The following is a 20,685-nucleotide window of genomic DNA, read 5'->3' as shown; positions in this document are numbered from 1 at the left end:
TGTGGTCAAAAAAACCCATCAACACTGGCCATGGATTTAGGTCTGCTCTGTCTGGGGGTTCTCTAGTTATTGGACAGAAGGTGGGTTTCCTTTGAAAGTCATACAAATGCATTACCAGATCCTATGTAAAGTGCTGAGCATTTGATCAATCTTTTGGAAATTACATGGTCAGTGGATGCCTTCATATTTGATGGCCATTACGCTTGTCTGTATATGCAAGCTTCATAAACTGAGGACGGAATGCTCCAGTTTTACAGAAGATCATCGATCATGCCCAGCAAACTGATTTAGCTACATAAAGTGGAGCTCTACACTAGAAAAAGAAAACCATTGATGATGGCAGAACCAATGGAGGATCATATTGCAATCTTTCATTGACACTTTTGGCCCAAACCAGACCAAATGGAGTCAATGCTGAGCCTGGCCTGGTCTGACTGCTCACTATGCAGGGTTTAGATATAATACAATTATCTGGTGGAGTGATCTTTTACTCTATAAAACTCACTTTCCCATTAGTTTTCTCCCCTCTCCTTGGTGAGAAATTAATTGCTCTATTATTAGTCGATCATATAAAAAGCCGGAGCTGAGAAAATTTCAGGATCCCTGTTGATTGTCATTAAAATAATATTAATTTTTCATTGAATAAAGAGAGGTGAAATTTTCACGGCTTCTGAGCCTGAATTAATTGGAAAGCGAGGATGTCTAATTTAATCTAGAAGTTGTAGGGTGTTATTATATCGTGTGCTCATTGTCATGGGCAGAGAATTGCCGTCGTTCATGGACTGTGAACTTCCACGGTTTTGTTTTAATGCTGCAGGACACATTTTGTGCTGCAAACGACCTACTTAAATGAACGTATTTCTGCTGAGTAGACCCCACCAATAGTGAATTATATGGTATTTTTCTACTCTATAATTGAGTCTGTGAATTATTGCTGAAAAGACTCTGCCAAAATGCCTCCTAGGAGCTTTCTATCAAATTATCTCACAAACGGCACAATGCTCAGCATGGAAGGTAAATGCTCGAAAAAGGATAGAACTGCCGTGATCAGTGGCCTCTTTTAAAGGCTCTGCATTTCCGTTTCTATGTGTGAAGTATAACCCCCAACCTCCACTGTCATTGCTCACATCTTCTTTTATTCTGTACACAAAATATTGCCCTATGATCTTCATAGGTGTGTTTTATCTCATACAAACAAATATTAAGAGCATAGATCTGATTACATAATGACTCTCAATGGCACATTATTTTAATGTGCAAAGTAAAATGTGAAAATTACCATATAAGTAATGGGAATTTATATAATCATATGATATAATATGGCACAATTAGAAAAAAGCAAACAGCCTGATATCTCCTTTTCCCCTGAATCATCCTTTGTAATAGAATGATGTCTTGGCTCCAGAAATATGCCTGACAATATTTCAAAAAAACTTCTTACACACCTACTAGCATCCTCCAGAATCCTGATTCCGACTATGTGGAAATCCAGCATTGCACCTTCTATCACCCAATGGAAATCGAAAGTGGAACAACTATACAGACTTGAAGAACTCTCAAGTTGGGAAATTAAGACACTCCACAATTCAGGGAAATCTGGACCTCTTATCGACTTTACATTGTCTCTGCCTCCCAGGCGATAGGGGCCTAGGTGCCCAATCCACATCCATTCTAAGCTCAGCCTTAATACTCACAAACAAAGCCTATACTTATTTAATGAAATGCTCCGATTCTGGCTTAGGAAAGGAAAATACATGTTCTGTTCTTAGAACTAAAGAATGGGACCCTACCTCCGCTCACGATGTGTGTCTTGGTTACTCAGTTTTCTTTTAAACTCTTATTTCTCTGACAATTTTTCGCTTCTAGGAAAACTCATGTGCACAATATAATGAAGGACCGCCTCATTGACTAACACACGTCCTCCTGCAGGAGAAGACGTATGCACGGAGAATCAATGGATCGCCGTGTTGGCTTATACTCTTATGTTATTTGATTGTTATACTTAACGTAACGAATTACAAAATTATAATAGCAAAAAAAGAAAGGCGTATTGGGCATAGATTGCAGTAAATTTTTTATTTATGATTGAATGTTATTAATGAACCTACACATCGTTGTCCGGTAAAACACGAACTGAAAGATCCCCTGTACCATTGTTATTTTCTTATTCATTTATCATAGATTTGTATTAATGCTGTCATTTAGGGACTGCTATACCTTCTTGTTACGGACCAGGGATTTCTCACGGAAGAAAACATTGTCTGGGAAAGTTTACATAATGTGGATGGAGATGGAAACTTCTGTGACTCTGATTTCCACCTCCGACCGCCATCTGACCCAGAAACTGTGTACCAAGGGCAGCAAGACCAGATTGATCAGGTATGTTGGTCATTAGCTGTACAGAACATAAATTCTCCACATTAATCGTCATAGTCTCCAGACTGTTGTGTAATAAGTAACTAAGATGCAGGTCATGGGGGAGATTTACTGCATCAAAACACCCCAGAATCCTGACACAAATAGTCTTTCTTCACTTGCGCCATATTTCTTATGTGTTTTACATGTATTCTGCGCCGTGTCTGGCAAGGGGTGTGGCCTTTCTCGAAAGGGAAGTGGTTTTACATGCAAAATAGGCATGGTATCCTTCTATATGTGGCCATGAAAGGGTTATTCTCATGATCAATCTTTAGGAGCACACCACTCACCAACATGTCCGCTTCTGCTTGCAGGGTGACTGTGCGCTCCTGAGTGATTGACAGGACCATTGGCATATGCCTCTTGCCTGATATATGCACTCCCAATGATGCCATGCAGTTTTTCCCAAGTCTATAGCTTTCTGAGTGGCAGTGCGCTCCTCATTAACACTTTGGACCAGCAGCATTGTCATCTGAAGCTGGGCAGATGCATGTTCTTCATAATTGATATTGCATGGGCAATACAAGTATTGATGTTTGGTCTACTTTCCACTGAAATTTAAGCTCTACTGGTAAATGAATGATAATGTAGGGAAAGCGTTAACGCCATGAAGCGAGGTTATAATGGCCTCTATGGGAGTTCAGTCTCTGGCAAGGCTTCCTGTTTAATCAAAGAGTTTTAACAGATTCACAACAGGGCTCTTTATTATCTTTTTATTTCAAGAAACGTGTTGAAAATTCTATTTGATTTTTGCCATCAGCGCAGGAATCCTACTGATGTGAGCCGTGATTGAGTGCTGTTGTCATCGCACTGCCTAGTGTCACAGCGACGCTTAGGAGGCTCCAATTCATTATTTATCGGCTCCGCCACATTTGCTGATGTCTTTGGCACCCTATAATTATTTGTTGTTTTCATGTTTGCAGCCTGGCGCTGAAACTCCCGAGTTTAGTAAAGTATAGCAGTTCGCATCTATAATGTGCGGAATTGACGATGGTCTCATTGAGTATTCTCAGTCACTAGAAGCGATGGCATTTAGGTGTGATTTTATCGCTTCTGTGAAATGGCCAGTAATGACCATCTGCAGGTTCTGTTGGCCAAACAGTTGCTATGGGGTAGGAAAATGTTTTTTTGTGGAAAACTGGAGATCTCTGAGTCACATGTGCCATTTTTAATTCAGTTTTCAAAGCCAAAATTGACAGTGAAAAAAAAGAGAGAAGTGTAGACTCTCTTTCTATAGAATTCCCCTCCCTTTACAATCCACTTTCTTGTTTACACAAAAGTCTGCCTTATTACGGTTTATGGATTACATAAATGATAAGCGGAACCCAACTGCAAAATTACCTGTTTGCCAGGGTCCAAATTCTGAAGAGAACTTTGTTAATTATCTATAACACAATAAAAGGTGTCCATGATTGGACAAATCTCTCACGAGATCAGCATTCAGGTTCTTAATGACTGTCTGTGATTTAACAGTCCTTTATTTTAGCAAGCATAACCGGAGGAGCGGTAGGCAGGGGGTGTGCGGGAGTGGAGAGAAGAGGACGACGGCCTTTTCGTACTGCAACCAGCGGCCATTGCATAGTTGGACCCGTAGAAGCGCTGGTTGTAGCACACCTCCTGCTCCTCCAGTTATGCTTCCTGGAATAAAGGACTGTTGAAATCGCAGGTTATGGTGAGTGCCACTTTTAATTTTTTCTTATGGCTTATGGAATCTTCTAATGTGAGCATCGCCAAGAAGCGCTGCATACGGCAAATTGGTACATTTAAGAGGACTGTCCATGAAGGCAAGACATAGGACTGGTGCCCAAATAGCTTCACTTTGCTACAATTTTAATTAGTCTGCCAACACAAAATGACTGGTCAAGCCAAGCACGGGTGCTCTGTGCACCCTTGGTCTGGCCAAGCGGATTATTGCAGCTACTTCTTTGACTTCCTTTTGTTCTTTGGTAAACAATTCTGGCTTTAGAGGAGCGAGAGTAGAATAGAGATAGGTGGAAAGGTGCGCTGGAGTACTCAACCTTGCCAAGGGTGCACTGAATACTTGTGCTTAGTTTGAACAGTCATTGTACAAAATGCAGGCCTTGCAAGCTCCATGTTTGATCCTCCACAAGGCAGGTTTCCTTTTGTATTACCCTAAAAACATTTACTAACCTGCCCTGAAAATGGACCTGCAGTTGGTTTGAAGACCTTCTTCCTGAGCCAGCAACAAGAAAGATCAGTGTGTTAGTCAGTTCACGGATATGTCCACATGAAGCTTTTCCGCCATGAAAAATGCAGCATTTTACTGCTCCAGCAAAGTAAATGATATTCTTGAAATTTCTATGAACATTCCACTTGTTTTTTCCTTTGAGATTTGACGCTGTTTCAGACCTGCAGAATGTAAGTTCTTTCTGCATTTTGCAGCATATTTTAACCTTTCTAATGCGTCGTCAAAAAAATTGTGGCTATTTTATGCAACATTTTTCCTGCCAAGAGAGACGTTTTTGATGCAGAAATGTCTGCAGCAAATGCTTAACGTGTGCACATTGTCCTGATCAGTTTGGAAAAATGACATTTTCCTGATTAGATAGAGATTATTCTGTGGCCAATTTATTCCAACAGACTATGCACATCGCCTGCATCGGTTGATGTCTCGGCATACCTTATTAACTGGTACGATACCTAGATGATCTCCTGTACACTGTATACCCAAAAATGTCATATCTTTGTACAGCAGGCTTAATTGGGATAATTAGTTACAAGGAGGGCTATTTATGGGAGAGTCCTTTTTCCCCATATAAAGCTGTTTTAATATAGTAATCTAGCTAGAATCTAGACCGAAACCTGATTTTTTTTTTTGTTAAGTACACTGATACATCATCAAATAAAGTGCAGACATGATATCTACTTTTTTTAAAAAAAATAAAAGTAAGTTTCACCATTGCTTACAGTAGCTGAAAAAATGTACTTCCAGCGCTGATCCTCGGGATCCCAGAAGCAATGTCTTTTATTATATTTTGGCATATTTAGGTCAGTCGATGCAATAAAACAATACGAGAGCGATCTGTAAAATGCTGCTGTATGTACCCGGTGGATCAGCGCTTTTTCCAGAATAAATGGAGTGTTGGAGCATTAATGGACAGCATATTGCAGATTCAACCCCTTAGGTAATGTCTATTTGCTATCAGGAGGACTTTGCTGAAGCAGGAGATGCTGCAGGAGACAGACATTTATCTCCTTGTATTCTGTGTGTATACTATGGAGGCACAAAGGTGATTAGCAACGTGTGCAAGAGTAAAACAAAAGTAGGAAAGCGATTGTTACTGTCCGTAAGTAATATATTCCAGCAGGTATTACAGCGACAAGTGTGACCTAGTGCGCAGTGTGGACATTGTGTATTTGCTGCAGACATAGCGTACATTCACTGCAATTTTGTAGCAAAATAAAGCTCTGGCAAAAATTAAGAGATCACTTTCAAATTTCCAGTTTGTCTGATTTTTCTCTTTATAGGTCTATTTTTGAGTAAAATGTAAATTGTTCTTTTAGTCTATAAACTTCTGACAACATGTCTCCGAATTTCCAAGCAATACATTTTGTATTTTTTTTTCTGATAAAGAAAAATGGTCAAAATTAAGAACCCCCCCCCAGTGCTTTCAGGCCTCAAATAATGCAAAGAAAACAAGTTCATAATTATTTAGAAACAACAATACTAATGTTTTAACTCAGGAAGAGCTCAGAAATCAATATTTTGTGGAATAACCATGATTTTTAATCACAGCTTTCATGAGTCTTGGCATGCTTTCCACCAGTCTTTCACACTGCTTCTGGCACAAAAATGTAAGCAGTTCTTTGTTTGATGGCTTGTGACTATCCATCATCCTCTTGATTACATTCCAGAGGTTTTCAATGGGGTTCAGGTCTGGAGAATGGGCTGCCCATGACAGGGTTTTGATGTGGTGGTCTCTTAATTTTTGCCAGAGCTGTATATAAAGGGTTTGCTGCTAACAAATTCACCCCACATGCAAGTATTCTAAATAATGTCCTAGTCCCATAAATCCGGAGCACCCCAATTTCTGTGTGTTACTTTCTTTGCTTAGAATCCCACAAAAATCCACTTTTGGAATCTGCCTTATCTCAAATAAAGATCTCCGCCTTTACATGGGACGCATATTTCCACTGCTTTAGACGGAAAATGAAAGGGTTGAAATCTTGCCTTGATAAGTTGGCATGGTCACGATTCACCCTGAACACTGCCTAAAGGATTTTTTTTTCTTTTATGCTTATGAGCATTATCTTTCCTAGGACTATCTGATGGCTTTATCACTACAGCAAGAGCAGCAGAATCAAGACATTGACTGGGAACAGATACCAGAAGGCATCAGTGATCTTGAATTGGCTAAAAAACTTCAGGAAGAGGAGGACAGGAGAGCCTCTCAATATTACCAGGAACAGGAGCAGGCAGCCGCCTCGGCCCCCCAACCGGTAATGGAACAAAGCATAATTTAGTATCAAGTCATTTATCTCCAAAGATAAATAATCGTCTCTGGTGATAAGGATGCAAAGTAGGTATAAAAAATACAGTAAAGTAAAAAAGGGGATCTCACCATTATGGAATGACAGGTTATCTGTGTGCAAAAGTCTTGGACATCCTGTGTCTTAGACAAATGGTTAAAGGAGTAATCGTACCCTCTATCTTCAGGAGCGCAACCCTGCGGGGTGTGTTACTTTCCTGATGACTGACAGTTCAGACCAGCAGAATGGCTGAGCCGTTGGCCTGAGGTGTCAGCTCTCTGATGCTGCAAGTAAAGGCAGCCATCGAAGGCGCACAAGGACACTGCTATAAAGCTTGTTGGCACTGCTATGAAGGCAAAGAGCTTGTAAGTGCTGCACTTCTTACCTGGAAAAATGGCCACCTCTGATAGACTGCAGCAGTGGCTGGTAACCTAGTTAAACTCTAAAATTAAAAATACTTTGGATCTTGAGGATAGAGAGGATTTTAATGAGGTGAATTACAAAGTCACTTGTGTTGACAAGAAGTTTGTAATTTTACCCATTTAGGAAGGTGAAGCAACCATGTTATTATTATCAATTAATTGTCCATAAAATGATTGAGATTTGTTTTATGTTTACTGATGGTGGATGATAATCTTCCACCTTGTAAAGTCTTCTACATGTTGACATGTTGTGATGTGTGCCAGTTTTACGATGTCCTGTTGAGTCCATGGGACAGAAGCTCTGACACTTGTTGAACAAAATCCCAGTGGGTGGGCATGGAAACTAAAGGCCTTTTCTAAATTAAAAGGGAGTAGTACCCCGGAAAGCTCTTTGTAGTAGAAGTCTTGTCAGAAATGGACCTCAAGAAAGGCCAAAGCCAATAGACTCCTCTATGCAGAGAAATACTGGACAATGAGCTCCGAGGAATCAAAACATTACTGCTCAACAGGATGGCATTTTGTCTAATTGGCAAGTGCTACATTTATGAGGGTTTGCAGCCACATATCCATGTGGGTCCCCTATAGGCCTGACTCTGAATTTCCCAGAAATCATTTTTATCAGAATTTCTGAAATCTTCAATACCATAAACATTTTAACTTACTACGCTCCTGTGTACAGGAGACTGAGAATTACAGATTTCTTCATAAACCAGCTACGCAGCCCAAAAGGGTAGACAACAAACAAAACTCTAATATCCTTCAGATCTGTATAAGCTTTTGTTCTGTGTGTATAGACATATAGTAGGCACCTACCAGGTAACCCTGATTACAACTATGGCGCTGTCTAATTGTAGGTATAGGAGAACCTCAGCAGATGACTGCTCTGTTAAGGTACTGTCACACTTAGCGATGTACCAGCGATATGACGCGGTCAGGATCGCTGGTACATCGCTAAGTGGTCACTAGTGAGCTGCCACACAGGCAGATCTCACCAGCGACATCGCAGGGGTTGTCAGACGAGGCGATCCTGACGTCCTCCCGCCCGCGTCCACGCGTCGCTCGTCGTCACAGCAGGAAGCGCCGCAGGAAGCTGACGACGAGAAACAGTCCAGGACGTTCTCGCGCGATCAGCGATAACCAGCGGGGGAGCGGGTTGTAGGTAAGTATCACACACAGCGATATCGCTAGCAATATCGCTATAACGTCACAAGTTATAGCGATATTGCTAGCGATATCTCTTAATGAACTGAAAATAAATCTCTATACAACGAACACTGATATTTCTGTCATTTAGTGACTGTAGACTACATAGTGGAAGAACATGTAAGAGATTACAGTATAATTATAGATGGTGACTTACAGGTAAAGTTCTTTCTGATGGAATCATTCACTTTTCCATTTGGCCCAGGCCGACATGACAACTTCTTCCAGCCATGACTTGTCTGCCGAGTTTGACAAAGACACATTTGACTTCTAACATTTCCAGAACTATCTTGATCTATTCCCAACCTGCACAACCTACTCAACCCAATGCTGAGCTGCTGCTGCTGCTGCTGCTCCTGTATGTGTCTCTATTACTGGACCTGCTGTTTGGCACAGTAACAATGCTCCTCTTACTGCCCCTTATATAGTAATAATGCCTCATTTGTGTCCTCTAGATGGTAAAATTGCCCCTCTAGAAAATATGAATGCCTCATTCAAGTGCCCCAGAAAGAAATGTCCATATTTTGCCTCTAGAAAGGAATAATGCCCCATGTACACCGTTTGATGGTCAGAATACGGAGTGCCTATATAGCCTAAATCCTTCTTAATTGCCCTCTTAACATTTAATAATGTCCCCTGAGTCCCACCATGTACAACCCACAGTAAGATGGTCCCATAGCTCCCGTATACACAGTATGACAGGCCCACAGCTCCCCTACCTATACACAGTATGATGGGCCCACAGCTCCGCTATACACAGCATGATAGGCCCACAGCTCCGCTATACACAGCATGACTGGCCCACAGCTCCCCTACCTAGACACAGCATGATGGGACCACAGCTCCCCTACCTATACACAGTATGAAGGGCCCACAGCTTCTCTACCTATACACAGTATGAAAGGCCCACAGCTCCTCTACCTATCCACATTATGAAGGGCCCACAGCTGCCCTACCTATACACAGTATGACGGGCCCACAGTTCCCCTACCTATACACAGTATGAAGGGCCCACAGCTCTCCTACCTATACACAGTATCACGAGTCCACAGCTCCCCTACCTAGACACAGCATGAAGGGCCCACAGCTCCCCTACCTATACACAGTATGATGGGCCCACAGCTCCCCTACCTATACACAGCATGAAGGGCCCACAGCTCCTCTACCTATGCACAGTATGACGGGCCCACAACTCCCCTATCTATACACAGTATGACGGGCCCACAGCTCCCCTATCTATACACAGTATGACGGGCCCACAGCTCCCCTACCTATACACAGTATGACGGGCCCACAGCTCCCCTATTTATACACAGTATGATGGGCCCACAGCTCCCCTACCTATACACAGTATCATGGGCCCACAGCTCCCCTACCTATACACAGTATGACGGGCTCACAGCTCCCAAACCTATACATAGTATGATGGGCCCATAGTTCCCCTATACATGGTATGGCGGGCCCACAGTTCCCCTACCTATACACGGTATGACGGGTCGACAGCTCCTCTACCTATGCACGGTATTATGGGCCCACAGCTCCCCTATCTAATCACGGTATGACGGGCCCACAGCTCCCCTATCTAAACACGGTATGACGGGCCCACAGCTCCCCTATCTAAACACGGTATGACGGGCCCACAGCTCCCCTGTCTAAACACGGTATTATGGGCCCACAGCTCCCCTATCTAAACACGGTATGACGGGCCCACAGCTCCCCTATCTAAACACAGTATGATGGCCCACAGCTCCCCTACCTATACACGGTATGACGTATACACATATCTGCTGTTCTACTTCATTATTTGCAGTGTATCTAATAAAAAAAAATTATTTTGTTTAACTATATCTCCGGCTTTCATTCCAGGCAGGACAGCCACCTCAGGCAGTTGCCAGTCCTTCAAGTGGACGACCACCAGGCAGCAGTGAGAAAAAGAGAAAAGAGCCCAAAGAAAAGGAAAAGGACAAGAATTCTTGCATACTTTTATAACAGAAATGAATACTCTTTTCTGAAACCATGAAGAGGCATGTTAGTGGAAGGAGAAAAGGAGACCGGTTATAAGCCATCTGTGCCTGAACCCCCCAGCCGTGTTTCAGTTTGGAAATGGGGAATTTGTTACAGACATGTTTAGACTCTCTCTTGTCATTTGGACTTGTCATTATCCTGTGTCCTTGTCCCGCATTTTGGAACAAGAAGTACATCACTACATGTTTTTAAATTAATCCTAGCTTCTTTTATGATATTTAGCCATAAAATACTGCAGACTTTTGTGACCACAGGGAGCAAAAAAGTGGTTCCATTTTGTGAGGTAAGTCTTAGGGAAATGACTGTATTATAAAGGGCACAGATGTAAGGGAAGGCTAGATGAAGACTAATGTCCCAGCATGCATTGCTTTTTTATGTTCTGGCTTCTTCCCACCACCTGTGCTGTGCCCCATTGCAGTATCTGGTCGACCCAAGTCCTCTTTATACTTCCTACCCCATAGCTACATAGAATGTAAGTGAGTAAGGGGATATTTGCCCCCTCACTGTGTCATAGCCTGGGCTCTGTGCCTAAAAATATCAGGTTTGAAGATTTTGTGACAAATACACTTTTTTAATATTTAGGACCAGTGTGACTTTTACATGTACGTGGTATTCTGTATGTGGTGACATGGTTGCACAACTGGATTGGTTTGTCCAGTCTAAGAACGGAATAAAGGTAGAGACTAGTGATGTGCGAGTAGCATCGTTGCTCAGGTCTCGGGTGTATTTTGGCGTGCTCGGAGATTTGTTTTTCGTCATCTCAGCTGCATGATTTGCGACTTGTAGACAGGTTGAATACATGTGGGAATTCCCTAACAAACAGGCATTCCTCACATGAATTCACACTGTTTAGCAGTCGCAAATCATGCAGATGAGACGACGGAAACTAAATCTCGGAGCACGGCAAAATACTCGGAGACCACCCGAGCAACGAGTATACTCGCTCATCACTAGTAGAGACCCTTTAATTTTTAACCTAATAATGGTGAGACTGTTACACACTACAGTATGCACATGTCTGTGGGCCGGGGTGCACATCGCCACATAATGTCGTTGTAAATGACTGGCGCAATAGTGCCACAGTATATTAATGTTACGGCCTCTCTGGGCAACGGTGTCTGGCCCTAGGATATTGACAATCAGTCTGTGATTTCATTTCTGTTCATTTGTGTCTTTTTATAATAACCTCTCAACTGCATTTTTTTGCTTGTTGCAAGATTTTCATCTAAAGCCGAAGCTTGTATCTTGATGTAAATATATTTGGACTTTTTCTCGGTTTTACCTCGAACAATATTTGGTCAAATGTAGAATCTATGTTCTAACACACAATGTTTTCATTAATTTTTTTTCCCACGATCCTCAAATTGGTACTTGTTTTTTTTCATGTTAATTCTTTTCTTAAAGGACATCTCCAGAGAAATCACCTTTTAGGTGTAGACTTTGCGATGGAAGGAAACAGTTTGAGAGGTGGAAAAATTAACCAACTTTTCACAGTCAGTTTTTAGAATTTTGCAGCTACTGTTGGTAGAAGGTGGGAGATGAAGAATATTTAGGTAGTACTGTTGTCCTGACTCCATGTTTAGTTTCTGCGAAGTGTCCAGTCATCCTTAAGCTGGTGGCTTCCTAACACCATTAGCAAGTCTCGACAGTTAGGGCTCATTCAGATATCCGAACAAATCGGCCTGAGCACAGATTGGCCGCTGGTCTCTCCGGAGTGTGACCGCTTCATGTATTTCTATGAGGCTGTCACGCTTGGGTCAGATTGGTTACACCACTACCAAGATCCATGTATGTCTGCATGAGCCCTGATCAAACGACTATCTTAAAAGCTGTTAATCGCCCACTGATGGGCCAGATGTAATCCAATCAGTGGTCTTTTTAATAACTTTAGACAGGCCGACCGCACTTCCATACGCACAGGATGATCATTAATTCGATTGTTCTTTGTGGATAGGTTATCTTTTGTTCTCGCCAGCACCTGTTCTATTTACAGAGGACAATGTGCTGCCGAGAACTAAGCAAGTGTAAAAATAATTTCACCCAAAAGTATTCTTTTTAGCGTGGTTATTGGCGGCCTCTGTGTACATTGCCCGATAATCATTCCCGATCATTGAGCAGTGTCTACTGGTCTTTAGGTAGTGTTTTCCAGTATGATTACCTGTGTTTAGTCATTTTTTTATGCAAAATAAGTAGAGATAGAGAAGTTATTTACACTGTTGGCAAGTATAATTAATTTTTATATATATGTATATTGACAAGATACACTCTACGGCTGTGTATTGCACTGTTATTACATTAGTAACTTGGTCAAAGTGTTAAAGTCCAGACATATAGGCCTTGTAATTACTGAGAAATCTACATGAAGGAATCTTCTCCGAACATATGTCCCACTTTACACCACACATCTGATATGGTTGGGAATATTGTGTATTAATCTGTTGTATACCCAATTTCTGTAAAAAAATTGCACACAATCGTAGACCCCATACAACAGTGTTGCCTTACTCAAGTGCAGAAGGCCCCCCAAAAGTTTACTTTTTTCATAATTTTCCTAGTATTGTACAGATGATTGTTCCATCTTCTGTGCAATACTAAGGAAATACTGAACACATCTCTGCATTTGTTTTTCTTTCCCCAAAGCATTAAAAAAAAACAGAAGTTATCTTAGGCTAGTTTCACACTAGCATTCTCGGGCGCAGCGCAGGGCCGCTGGTAAGCCCCGCCCCCGGCCGCGTCCCCTCCGATCAGTTCCTCCTCTGATCGCATGAGGCTGCATGCGATCAGCGTATCGTATATTTAGCGTTGGATACGCTGATCGTGCGCTGGTCTGATTTTGCTGGCACTGCGTCCAGCACACAATAACGTGCTGTGTTGCATTTTTGTGCTCTGGGCGCAGCGCCAGCAAAATAGTGTGAAACTAGCCTTAACGCTACTATTTTGCATATGCAGATTTTATATAAACAACCCTGTGTGTTGGGCAGTTGTATTCCCTTCCTTTTCTATCCTGTTCCTTCTCAACCTATTTGTGAGTTAATTGGTGACATCAGAAAATTACACGTTTAAATATGTACCGCATTAGGTCGTTTTATTCTTCATATCACTGTATTAAGAAAAAATGATAATTTTGCCATTTTGACACTTCCTGTTGAGTCCATGGCTATATGCAGTAGTGAAATGATTCAGACCCTACTGAATTCTTTTGAAGTAGTTAATGAGAATGCTTATCTGTAAAAATGTCTTTGTGAAGGGAGTGGCAGGAGGTGAGCTGTAACATGACATTGTGACTCCTGTGTTGTTCATTTTTTGGAGACGTGTTCATTGTAATCCTGTCTGTGTTAATAATGAGAATACTGAAAAGTCCTTTGTACAGAACAGTAAGTGTGAGTCTAATGTAAGGCCTAGTGGACTGTCTGAAAATGGCAATCTTCCTATGTTTTATGCAGCTATTTCTCTTTTTCATCACTTTTTTTTAGCATAACATTATTTAAACAATAGGCCATTTTCTGATAACGCATTACCTTTAAGAGGTATCTGTGGGCAAATCAGATTTGTGTTAACATACATAATCACTAAGGAGATTTTGCTGGTACATTTTCTCATATAAATCATAGCTTGCACAGACAGGGGTGTTACAGGGAGGGATGAGAACTGAGAGCTTTGAGAATGGAATAGAGAGCGGGATTTACAGGGAAAACCCAGCTGTGCTCAGAGCTTGCTGCTTTCCGAGAAGTCAAGCCAGACAAAGCTGGTCTTGAAATGTATCTATCAATATAGAAATTGGCTATATGAACCTCACTCAGAACATACAGATGTTTTGAGGGTTTATTCGTGCTATGTAACTATGATGCACAAACCCTGTTAGAATTTGAGCAATCTGTCAAAGTCTAGTCTGATGGTATCTTATTAGTAACTCTGGACTTCTAGAAGTTTTTGCAGTTTTCTTGACCACTACTAGGCATCTGCAAAATACCACTGACCTAAATCTTTTCCACTTTTTCAAGTTTGTCATCTGAAATTGGTGAAATCTCAGGAAATAACCTGATAATCTGAATGTGACCATTTTTCTTCTACTACAGGAATTCTGACCAATTGGATTTCCACAGTCAATTCTGAAAAGATCTCTTCCTCCTTTGTGTGAAGAGTATATTACTGATCTGATTAGTAACCTTGGTCCTGCACTCGAAAACTGAATCTTCAGAACTTGTATAAGATTGTTTGAACCTAATACTTTTTTAAAGGGTACTTGTCCGGTCCCCCAATGACTCCACAGTGATTTCCAGCTGTGATCCAGCAATAAAATCACATGCTTGATGTAGCACCGAGTTATTCATATCTGTGCAAAAATTACTTTTAGGGCAGGTGCAAACGACCGTAGATTCTCTCATCCAGAAGGAGTATTATCATAGTGTGATCCAGTTCTCTTGGATGAGGAAATTGAAGGAAAAATGTTATTTATCTTTTCTTTCTTTCATCCAAATGCAGTCTGATGGTTTACATGGACTCATTGCCTTGCCTGTCCAAGTGTGATCCCAATATAAGATCAAACTCAAGAATACAGCGATTTCCCTTTCTCCACACGGTCAACGGGCCTGTTTTCATCAACTGTAATATTTTGCATTCAGGAGAATTATTCCACCCTTACCGTGGCGCAATTAAGCCAGGAGAAATCTCCTTGGCTTCATCGTGCTTTGCGCCCGATCAAGGAGAAGGGAAGTCTTATGATAGTCCGTTTTGCAGTCAGCTGAGAAATGCTGTGGCTCATGTAGAGAATGTTAGTCTTCAGTGGGGTTGTGATTAACTGTGAAGCCAGACAGATCTAAGAAAAAAAATAAAAAGCTCCACCAGACCAGTCGAAGATGATTTGCATACATGGTAATGACAATACATCATTTTTGCATAGAAATAAATTAGTCACATAAAAGGGTATGATTTTATTGCTAGATTATGGATGGAAATCATTATGGTGACCCTTTGGGAAGCTTGGAGAACCAACCTCACAGGGTCCCTTTAGCAACCCAGTATGATGTCCTATTCTGGTCATTTCCCAACCATATGATATTCTAAACTCACTTATTTGTTTGAGGTTGCAAAATTCTTGGTTATTACCACGTTTTAAATGTAGGAAAAGTTCTGAAGTTAACTTTACAACATGGTTACAAATCTTTCTGGGCGTGTACTTTTGTCAAGTTTTAGAATACCGTATTTCTTTTGCCTCTTACTTTCTTGCATCTATCCTAGAACTGGACCTCTGATCTTTTTGGATTTACATTTTTTTTTGTATTTCAGCACTGCACCCATGTCTGAATGTTTTTTTAATATTTTTTTTTTTCCTATGGTGTGTGAGTATATACTTGTTTGTATCTGTGATTAGTCAATTGTGTATGTTTGTTGATGGAATCAGTTCTTACAGCTTTGAAGACTAATAGGAGATGATAGTGCAAAACACAAAGCTACAAGTAACAATGTCAACGCTAAACACTTCAGAATTGTTATATGATAAATTATTTAAAATAAAGCACTGCAAAACCCATGATCGTGGTGTTGTCCAATAATTTATTTCATGGATAAATAAAATCTGAAAGAAGCAGTTTTCTCAGATGACAGTATGAAGTTATGATCATATCAGTCCAAATGTCTAAGTTGGAAAATGAAATTATGGTAAACATTAACGTGAATCAGTCAGCAGGCTTTCACCCCTCCCCCTTCTTCTGAAAGAAGTACAGTTGGGCTCAAAAGTTTACATACCCCGGCAGAATTTTTGCTTTCTTGGCCTTTTTTTCAGAGAATATGAATGATAACACCATAACTTTTTCTCCACTCATGGTGGTTGGATGAAGCCATTTATTGTCAAACTACTGTGTTTTCTCTTTTTATATCATAATGACAACCCAAAACATCCAAATGACTCTGATCAAAAGTTTATATACCCTGGTGATTTTGGCCTGATAACATGCACAGAAGTTGACAAAAGTGGGTTTGAATGGCTACTAAAGGTAACATCCTCACCTGTGACCTGTTTGCTTGTAATCCGTGTGTGTGCATAAGAGCTGAGTGAGTTTCTGGAATCCAGACACTTGCATCTTTCATCCAGCCACTAATGTTTCTGGATTGTGAGTCATGGGGAAAGCAAAAGAATTGTCAACGGATGTACGGGAAAAGGTAGTTGAACTGTATAAAACAGGAAAGAGATACAAAAAGATATCCAAGGAATTGATAATGCCAGTCAGCACCGTTCAAACTGTGATTAACAAATGGAAAATCGGGCTCTGTAAAAACAAAACCAGAGTCAGGTAGACCAACCAACAAATATTTCGTCCACAACTGCCAGGAAAATTGTTTGGGAAGCAAAGTAAAACCTACAAATAACATCATACTGGACTCTCTGAAAACTATCGATGGGGCTGTTTCAAGACGCACAATGAGGCACTTGAAGATAAATGGGCTGCATGGTCGAGTCACCAGAAGAAAGCTATTACTGCGCAAATGCCACAAAATATCTTGCCTACAATATGCAGAAGAGCACAGAGACAAGCCTCAAAACTTCTGGAACAAGGTAATTTGAAGTGATGAGACCAAAACTTTTTGGCCACAACCATAAACGTTACATTTGGAGAGAGATCAACAAGGCCTATGATGAAAGGAAAACCATTCCTACTGTAAAGCACGGAGGTGGATCGCTGATGTTTTGGGGATGAGTGAGCTACAAAGGCACAGGAAATTTGGTCAAAGTTGAAGGAAAGATGAATGCAGCACGTTATCAGCAAATACTGAAGGCAAATTTGCAATCAGCTCGGAAGCTGCGCATGGGACGTACTTGGACATTCCAACATGACAACGATCCAAAACACAAGGCCAAGTCAACCGGTCTTTGGCTACAGCAGAACAGAGTGAAGGTTGTGGAGTAGCCATCTCAATCTCCTGACCTCAATATCATTGAGCAACTCTGGGGACATCTCAAGCACGCAGTTCATGCTAGACAGCCCAGGAATTTACAGGAACTGGAGGCTTTTTGCCAAGGAGAGTGGGCAGCTTTACCATCTGAGAAAATTTAGAACCTCATCCACAACTACCACAAAAGACTTCAAGCTGTCATTATTGTTAGAGGGGACAATACACAGCATTAAGAAATGGGATATGTAAACTTTTAATTAAGGTCATTTGGATGTTTTGGGTTGTCATTATGATTTAAAAAGAGAAAACACAATAGTTTGACAATAAATGGCTTCACCCAATCACTAATCATGAGTGGAGAAAAAGTTTTGGTGCATTCTTATTTTCTGAAAAAAGGCAAGATTTCGCCAATGCCATTTTGGATCCCGAAGTCGTCCATGCGAAATCCCGCGATACTCAAGATGGCGTCGCCGCAAGAACATGTCGCCGGCGTGCACGACGTCTGGATCCAGGATGGCGCCGGCGGAAGATGTCTGGGATCGTGGAGCAGCGGCGATGACGGCGTGAGTATGAGAGACGGAGTGAGAGAAAGGGTCGTATGTGGAGTGAAAGAGTGAGTGGAGATGGTGAAAGGTGAGAGGAGTGTGTGTTGAGGAGGTGTGTGTGTTGAGGGTTAACATGGCAAGAGGTGTGTCACTATCCTCCCGATTCGATAGCATCGGGCCTTAATCTAGTCTAATATATAAAGCTCAAGTGTGTGTATGTATGTCATCCGCACCGTTGCAGCTACAGCCACAAAATTTGGCACAGTCACACGTCTGGACCCCAAGAGTGTCCTAGGCTATATTGTGAGGCGAAATTTTAACCCCATGCGTTCCAATTCACCAAACAATTTTGCCCCTATCTACATAATGGGGAAAAAGTGTGTGTATCAAGCCCCGCCCCTCATTATGATGTCACAATGGTTGCCATGGCGACGCTGATGTCATAGGTTGCAAGCCCCGCCGCTCATTATGTTATAATGGTTGACTATGGGATGGAGGATGTGTGATGGGTATATGGGCACTGGACTATGGGATGGAGGATATGTATGATGGGTATATGGGCATGGGACTATGGGATGGAGAATATGTATGATGGGTATATTGGCATGGGATGGAGGATGTGTGATGGGTATATGGGCACTGGACTATGGGATGGAGGATATGTATGATGGGTATATGGGCATGGGACTATGGGATGGAGAATATGTATGATGGGTATATTGGCATGGGATGGAGGATGTGTGATGGGTATATGGGCACTCGACTATGGGACGGAGGATAGGTATTTTGGGTATATGGGCACTGGACTATGGGATGGAGGATAATTATAATTTGTTATAACTAACCACAGTTAGTTACTATGCCTGGGCAGCGCCGGCCTCTTCAGCTAGTGTGCATATAAAGACAAGTCCAGCAATACCTTTTTATATGACCAGTCCATTCCTCAGTTACTGAGAAATCAGCATTTGAATTGATATGCAAATGAGGCTGAAGGACTATTGTAGATCTGAAGCCATTGTCACTCCAGCTCTATTCCCCGCCCAGCACCACAACTTATTGCTTGACTGACAACATCTTTACCTGCAGTCACACACAGATGCTGACAGTCAAGTATCAGGAGGTGGTGCTGACTTTTAAGATCGTAGTGATAACAAATGTGTATTTTTTTTTTTTTAAAAAATGCTTTAATTTTTAATGGAGCAATAGGGGAGAATGTTAACTTTTTCAAATTTTTTTTTACATATTTTTAATCTTTTCACTGTGTTAGTCCCTTTAGGGGATTCAAAGCTTCGATTGTATGATATCATGATGCACCACTATGTATAGTACAAGCAATGTACAGCTATATGTAGCTAAAATAACGATTTCCTATAAACACACTGATGGTAGCGTGGAACGATGCCCCCCGGTGGCAGTGTTAAAGACCGCTGTCAGTTTGACAGCAGGATTTAGCTGGTTAACAGCAGAGCCACACTCCACCTGTGGCTGCTGAAGGCAGAATGACTGATTAAATGATACAGCTTTAGTCTGGGCCGATGCAGGCTCGGCATGAGAGCCAGCATCCAAGGCAGGGACATGGCATATGATGTAAATGTATGTCATATGTAGTGAAGGGGTTAAAGAAATGCTGAATTTGGTGGTGGGTTCGATCCTTCAAATTGAGGCGTCCACCTTAAACACTCCAGGTCTAAGCACAAGGCGGCATTCAGATGCTGTACAGAATCTGTTCCACCACGCACAGGCTGTCTCCTAGAAAGAAAATCTCACCGGTTTTTTAGCTCATTTTGGGAAAGTGAAATAAATCCCGCATTGCTGAAATACTCAAATCTACTGAAATGCTAATATATACCGTATATTTACAAGTCTTTTAATTTCACCTACTGTTACATCTTGCATTATTTTCAGAACTGATAGGCATTTAAAGCGAACCTATCACCAGGTTTGAGCAAGATGAGATACGGACACCACCTTTCAGATCTGATATACAGCATTCTATAATGCTGTATATCATCCCCCAACCCGCAAGATATGAAAAAGACCTTTTATTACAGTCACTTGAGGGGTGTCGCTGATCTTAATCCGGCACTTCCCATCTTATTGCTATGTTGTCCTCGTTGCTTCCTGTGGATGACGCATTCGTACGTCATCCACACAGTCTCCCTGGAATTGCGCACCTGTGCAGGCGTACTTCTCTGCACCTTCACACTTCCTAGTGATTGCTATACAGGAACAGCCACTACTAGTGAGATCTGTATGTACATATGTGACATCCATGTGTCCGTTTGCTGTCTGTGTGTACATGTTCCACCTCAGTGTTGCATCCATCTGCAGTCCGTGTGACATGTACCGGCACCTGTGAAAAGCAGCACAGTTCACGCTGATCCCCAGGTGCTGGCAGCTCTCATCATTGCGCTAATCTCAGGCAGACCAAGCACCAACCAGGAGACAATGATGGGAGTTGTATTCAGCATCTGCTGTATCCCTCCTGTGTAAAATAAAAAATTAAATAAGAAAAAACTGTGTGGGTTCCTATGCACTTTTTATAACCAGCAGAGGGAAAGTTGGGGGCTGATGTTAATTATCTGGGAAAAAGGACAATATCCCATAAGGTTCCCAGGCTATTAATGGCTCACAGCCTTTCCTGGTGAAGTCTATAGGACTCCCCCATTACTAAACTCATAGTAAATTAGGAA

General features: G+C 41.6%; 1 protein-coding gene across 1 annotated transcript in view; it reads left to right on the top strand.

Moving 5' to 3' along the window:
• Nucleotides 1–16,086, top strand: part of MINDY2 (MINDY lysine 48 deubiquitinase 2) — an 85,066-nt gene extending 68,980 nt beyond the window's left edge. The window contains exons 7-9 of the mRNA XM_073586968.1: nucleotides 2,206–2,379; nucleotides 6,697–6,876; nucleotides 10,398–16,086. Of these exons, the coding sequence (XP_073443069.1) occupies nucleotides 2,206–2,379; nucleotides 6,697–6,876; nucleotides 10,398–10,520 (477 nt within the window). The 3' untranslated portion in view covers nucleotides 10,521–16,086. The remainder of the gene's footprint in view (nucleotides 1–2,205; nucleotides 2,380–6,696; nucleotides 6,877–10,397) is intronic.
• The last annotated feature ends 4,599 nt before the right edge of the window (nucleotides 16,087–20,685 follow it).

The sequence above is a fragment of the Dendrobates tinctorius genome, unplaced genomic scaffold (assembly GCF_039654945.1).
Source record: "Dendrobates tinctorius isolate UK_male_01 unplaced genomic scaffold, ASM3965494v1 ptg000097l, whole genome shotgun sequence".
Classification (NCBI taxonomy): Eukaryota; Metazoa; Chordata; class Amphibia; order Anura; family Dendrobatidae; genus Dendrobates; species Dendrobates tinctorius.
The sequence above is the reverse complement of the archived record's forward strand: the minus strand, read 5'-3'. Positions and strand labels throughout refer to the sequence as shown.